This window comes from Erythrolamprus reginae, chromosome 3, assembly GCF_031021105.1.
Source record: "Erythrolamprus reginae isolate rEryReg1 chromosome 3, rEryReg1.hap1, whole genome shotgun sequence".
Lineage (NCBI taxonomy): Eukaryota > Metazoa > Chordata > Lepidosauria > Squamata > Dipsadidae > Erythrolamprus > Erythrolamprus reginae.
The window spans coordinates 201341383-201348000 of NC_091952.1; the positions used below are offsets into that span (position 1 = coordinate 201341383).

Sequence of the window (6618 nt, forward strand, 5' to 3'; positions counted from 1 at the left end):
CCCGCTCGCCCGCCCGCCCGCCGCCCGCCCACCGCCCGCCAGCAAGAGGGGGAGAGATAGAGAAAGAGAGAGAAGGAAAGAAAGAGATGAGAGAGGGAGGAAGAGAGTGTGAGAGAGGAAGAAGCAAGATAGAGAAAGAGAGAGAGAAAGAAAGATGAGAAAGGAAGGAAGAGAGTGACGTCATCGGGTGGGAAAAATTGCGATATAGCGTTTTGCGAAGCACGAGATCGCGAAAATCGAGGGATCACTGTATACTATAGACTATACCTGTACATAGACTTTTGTTTCCAAAATACAAAATGAAAGAGCCAATAAGGTCAGGAATTGGGGGGAAAGCCAGGAGAAAAGGGGTAAAGCAGCATCAGGTAAGAAGTGATCTGCTACCACTTTTCCACCAATTTAGAATTTAGCTTAATATCAGAGTATATTCTGTATCAAGGCTAATTTAATCCCAGGAAAGTTTCTTGAATAATGTTATCCCTATTTGCAACAACCTGAAGTACCTATGTCCTTTACAAGAGTCAAATTATCGTCCTCGAAAGCAGCCATGAAATCCAGGGAAAGAACATATTAGTTAAAGATTGTAAACAAGAAGCATGTTTGTGCTTTCATACAATCTGGATCAAGTTTCAAAAGTTTAAACCAAAGTGCTACACAGTCCTATTGTCAAATTAAAATAGTATTTTCTCTAGATTAGACATATAAGATACCTATCTTGAATCTAAACTAATTATAAACATAGAACTAACTATAAGCTAGTTGGGCAAAATTCTAATTCACATCAGGTATCTTCCTACTTCAGGCCATGCACATTTCTATTACTGATAAGACATTTTGTAGTTACTCTTGATTAATGACTTAGTGTAACCATCAATGATTATGCTAAAAAATATCATTCAAATTCAAAGGGTACACAGTAACAGTTAAATGAATCTGCCCCAATCATCAGCCTAACACAAAGCATTTACTATGAACAACTGATACAAACAGTGCTCTCATGCCCAACAATAAGAAACTTCTAGCACTTCAAGGACATTTCCAGGCTTTTTGCAAAATGACTGTTTTTCAAACTGGAGAAACATCTGAAAAGGATATTTAGGGGATTTGAAAGAGCAAAATAGTGCTTTAAACTAAGGAGCCACTTCTCTTTAATCTTTAAAGGCTGAAATTTTGGTTCCACACATAAGGGAGAAGCAGCTTTCAAGAGCAGCAAAAGGGATACATCAACTACAGTGCTCTAGGTACTCCTCTTATGCACCTGATTTTTACTACATACTACACACACATATATAATAAATAAAAATCAGGTGCATAACAGGAGTACCTAGAGCACTGTAGTGTGTGTGTGTGTGTGTGAGAGAGAGAGAGAGAGGGGGGGGGGAGAGAGAGAGAGAGTAGCCTGCTAGTTACTGCACTGATGGATATCTCCTGTGTATAAAGGAAAGAAAATATAATTGCTTTACACTTGGCAAGGATACCAATAAAAACAAGGAAAGGCAGCTTCTTCTTTTTTAAGAAAGTAGAATACAGTATAGTGATTGGACAGAAAGGCGTTTAAAACAATGACCTAGTCTCTCACACAAAGCTTCTTCAATAATCATTTTCAATTATACTTGTCCTCCTTAACAATTATAAAATTTATAAACTAAACAAACAAAATAAAGGTAAAATATGGTTGAATCTTTACTTGTACAGTATTGTACAATGGAAAGGGTTCTATTATACCTTGATATTGCCCACTCTACCATAATAGTCTTGAGGACCCATAATCAATTATTTTAAAGTTACATTTTCATTAGGGGAAAAAATAAGGACAAATAATCCATATTGACTTATTCATGAATATGAACAAGGAAATTATGTGCAAGGATGCAAACCTAATTCAGGTACAGACTAGTTCTAATATCTGTACAGTAGTTATGAAAACCTTTGAAAGGCTAGTGCTGCCCCACTTGAAAGCCATCAAGAATCCACTGTTAGATCCCCTGCAATTTGCATACTGAGCAAATAGATCAACAGATGGTGCTGTTAATATGGCTCTGCACTACATCCTACAACATCTTGAATCTCCAAAGACCTACATAAGGGTCCTCTTTGTAGACTTTAGTTCAACATTCAATACCAACCATTCCAGACTCTTCTAACTAAGCTGAACCAGCTAGTGGTACTCAAAACACATCTGTAATGAAGAATCACTAAGCTAAGAAGAATCACATCAGATACTGGTACAATTAGCACACACACACCCTCAAGGCTGTGAGCTCTCTCCACTTCTCTTCTCTCTATATACCAATGACTGCATCTGTAACAATCCATCTGTTAAACTACTGAAATTTGCAGATGACACAACAGTGATTGGACTCATTCGAGACAATGATGAATTCACATACAGACAGGAGGTTGAACAACTAACCTTGTGGTGTGACTGGAACAATCTGGAACTGAATACACCCAAGCCATATAAATGGTGGTAGACTTTAGGAGAAATCCATCCATACTTTCACTTCTTGCAATACTAGACAACATAGTATCAACAGTGGAGACCTTCACATTTCTAGGTTCGACCATATCACAAGATTTTAAATGGACACCTAATATCAAAAATTTTCATCAAAAAAGTACAACAAATAATGTTCTTGCTGTGCCAACTAAGAAAGCTCAAACTTCCCAAGGAGCTACCTGTCTGTTTTGATTCTGCAACCCAACAAGGCAGACAGACTCCAGATGATAATCAGAACTGCAGAAAAAACAATTTTTACCAACCAACCTTCCATTGTGAACCAAAAAGAGGCCTGTGAAAATATTTACAGACACTTAACATCATGGACCCAAACTGCTTCAACACCTATCCTCAAAACGATGCTATGGAGTACTGCACACCAGAACAACTAGACACAAGAACAGTTTTTCCTGGAACACCATCACTCTGCTAAACAAATAATCCCCTCAACTGTCAAACTATTTACTAAGTCTGTACTACCATCATCCATCTCCTCCCACAAATGATTATATGACTGTAACTTTGTTGCTTGTATCCTTACCATTTATATTGACTGGTTCCTAATATGATTTGATTGCTTATTTGTATCCAGACCATCATTAAATGTTGAACGTTATGATTCTTGATAACTTTTTATTTTATGTACACTGAGAGCGTATGCATCAAAATAAATTCCTTGTGTGTCCAATCACACTTGGCCAATAAAATTGTATTCTATTCTACCTAAAATTCAATGCCAATTTAATCTGTCTCTTTGGTAGAATAGAAAACCATTGGCTACCTGGACTAATCTCAATTGGTTAGAAACCTATGTTCTACAAGGTTCACCCCAGCTATATTTACACAACAAGCTATTCCATGGTTTATTGAATGAAGTATAGTTTATTTACTTAACCAAGTGCCTGAATCACTAAACACAGAATCATAAACAAACTACATAGGTTCACTTCTGAGCCACAAACTAACCAAATGTTCAGTTTAGTATGTTTGAACATATCCCTAATATTAGCACAACATTATCACTCCCTAAATCAGTACATGAGGTCATGTAAATAAGTCCAAATAAGCAAGCTAAATCTTATTTTTTGTAACACTAACATTTTTGTGTTAATATCACACAAAGTCTCCATCAAACTCTAGGGCAACCCTTTCAATATCAGACAGTACATAGATTCTATTGGTTGGAAAACATGTGAATTATACAATTATCTTAACCTCTTCGAGGTAATTCAATTTCTTGCACTTCTTTGAGTTCCAATTCTCAAAAGGGTTCCACAACTCCTCAATTTACAATCATTTGAAGTGACTTATCCTTATGCTTACAATTATTGCAGTCTCCCTGCAGTTGCAAGATCAAAATTTGGACACTTAGCAACCACCATATATGTTGGCAGCATCTTGGGAGTCACATCACCATTTGCAACCTTTTCAGGGAGCTTTGGACAAGCAATGTTAATGAGGGAAGCTGAATTCACTTAACAACCATGGTGATTCACTTAACTGTAGCAAAAAAAGTCGTAAAATTGGATGCAACTTACTTGACAACTGCATCATTTAGAGATGAAACTTCCAGTCCTAACTGTCATAAATCGAGGACTCCCTATAATGGGCCTAAATCCAAACATAAGCCTACAAGAATGAATTATTGTAATTTTGAGAAAATAGAGCTGCTCCCTTCTAGACTGAGTGCAAAAGGTCTGAGAGTGCAGCACTGCATGCTACTGCAGCTAACTGCTAGCTGTAGTTCAGCAGTTCAAATCTCACCACAGGTTCAAGGTTGACTCAGCCTTCCATCCTTCGGAGGTGGGTAAAATGAGGACCTGGATTGTTGGGGGCGATATACTGACTCTGTAAACCGCTTAGAGAGGGCTGTAAAAGCACTATGAAATGGTATGTAAGTCTAAATGCTATTGCTATTGTCAAAATATACTGCTCAAAAAAATAAAGGGAACACTCAAATAACACATCTTAGATCTGAATGAATGAAATATTCTCATTGAATATTTCATTTGCACAACTATTCCATTTGCACAACAGCGTGTGAAATTGATTGTCAATCAGTGTTGCTTCCTAAGTGGACAGTTTGGTCTCACAGAAGTTTGATTTACTTGGAGTTATATTCTGTTGTTTAAGTGTTTCCCTTTATTTTTTTGAGCAGTGCATTTCTAGTAGCCTTCTTCAAATCACCATCATGCATACGTGCAAGACTTAAAACTCCCAGAAATAAAAAGGCAACCAGGAACTTGTATTTAAGAGCGGAAGGGACCCTCGAGGAAGACTTCCCCTACCATTTAAATAACCACCCCCCCCCCCCCAAAAAGGATGTCAGTGCCAGACTCACCAGCAAGCAGTCCGAATTCACTTCAGATTTGGGGTCTTTGATCATCATCCCGATTTTTTCAAACCGGGAATCGAAGCTTTCTCCCGTCGACATGATGTCGAAGAGGGCGGTCTCCTTATTAAATCCACAGGAAATTCAAATCTTGGAGGAGGAGGAGGGCGGTTTGGTCTCCCCGAGTTCACCCCTCTTCAGAGAAGAGCCGGAGACGGGCTGGGGTCGTCCCTTGTCCTGCCCCCGTTACACATCGTCGCGGGAACAAACAAAAAAATTAAAGCCAACGTCGAAAACGGGAAGGGAGGCGCTGCTCCGTCTTGGGGGTAGGGGTGGCGGTGAATAGAGCCGTCTTTCTCTGTTGTTCCCCGCAAGTCTCTTCTTAGGCTCTACTCCCTCCTGGCCTGCCGGCGCGCTCTCGTCTCCAGCCCGAGGCCTCGCGTCGAAGGAACCGCATTCTCCTCCGCTCGGTGTAGCGGTTCCTCCCGCTTCTCTTTGGGTTATTCGGAGCCGCCCGGCAGCAGCAGCAGCAGCGGCTTCGGAAGGAGGGAAGGAGGGGTGGAGGAGGAGAAGCGCGAGGCCTAAGCATGAAAAACAGGAAACTTTCTCAGCGGAGCGTCATCCAGCTGCTCCCTCCGCCGAGGCTCGGGCCTGAGGCGGCGCACGGCTTCATTTCGCACTCAAAAGCCCACGGCTGAAGTAGCGGCGGGCGAGCCCGCCTCAGAGGCCCCGCTATCTCCCACCCACCCCGACCGTCCGTCCGTCACCGGGTCGGGGGGAAAAAGCCAGCCGACGCCTCCGGATGCGCGAGTCCAACCGCGTAACGGTTGAGGGGTTTTCTTTCCTCACCCTCGCTCCCCCCCCCTTTTTTTCCTCTCTCCTCCTCTTCCGCGGCTTCTTCGGCGATCGCGGCGCTTGTCTTCCCTTCTTTTCTGCACCCCGACCGGGATTCTCAAAAGTCTCGGAGGAGGTGAAGCTTGCTAAGAGTTCCGCTGCTCCGCTGCTGCCCCACCTTGGTCCGTCGTGGCGCCGGGGTGGGTGAGCGGGAGGCGGGAGAAAAAAAAGAGAGGGGAAGAAAAAAAATGCAAGCCCCTTCCAACGGCGGAATGAGAATGAGCGAAGGCCAAAAAAAAAAAACCGCACAAAGCCGCAGGGTGGCTATCGCGGTCGCCTCAGCAGGGCAGCAAATCAAGGAGGGAGCCCCTCTCGCAAATATGTCCGCCTTCCTGTTCAAATAGTCAAAAGCGAGACCGGAGGAAAGGGCGCATGCGCCGGGGGAGAACCACTGCCGGCTGAGGCCGCGGCTGCGAGCGCGCGCATGAGAGCGAGTGCCTCTCCTCCCTGTCTATGCTTTGAGACTCGGCCTCTTTCGCTTCGGCCTCTTTTTCTCACGCCTCGCCGGCCTGCGCACGTGAAGCCTTGAGGCGATACTAAGCCGGGGGTCTCCAACCTTGGCAACTTTTAAGACTTGTGGACTTCAACGCCCAGAATTCCTCAGCTGGAATTCCTCAGCCAAGGAATTCTGGGAGTTGAAGTCCACAAGTTTTAAAGCTGGCTGAGGAATTCTGGGAACAACGCTGGCTGAGGAATTCTGGGAGGAAAGCTGGCTGTGGAATTCTGGGAGTTGAAGTCCACAAGTCTTAAAATTGCCAAGGTTGGAGACCCCTGTACTAGGCCATGATCTGTGAGTGAGCACGGACTTGCCAAGGAACAAATAAATCTGTCAAATTTGGATTTGCCGGGCGTTCAAATTCCAAGGAAGACGGGCATCAACGTAGCAGCAAAT

At 42.9% G+C, this 6618-nt stretch overlaps 1 protein-coding gene across 2 annotated transcripts in view; it reads right to left on the minus strand.

Moving 5' to 3' along the window:
• ROCK1 (Rho associated coiled-coil containing protein kinase 1) overlaps positions 1–6084 on the minus strand; it is a 91312-nt gene extending 85228 nt beyond the window's left edge. For both annotated transcript variants that reach the window (XM_070747617.1, XM_070747616.1), the window contains exon 1: positions 4842–6084. In XM_070747617.1, coding sequence (XP_070603718.1) covers positions 4842–4934 — 93 coding nt within the window. In that variant the 5' untranslated portion in view covers positions 4935–6084. The remainder of the gene's footprint in view (positions 1–4841) is intronic.
• Between the last annotated feature and the right edge of the window lie 534 nt (positions 6085–6618).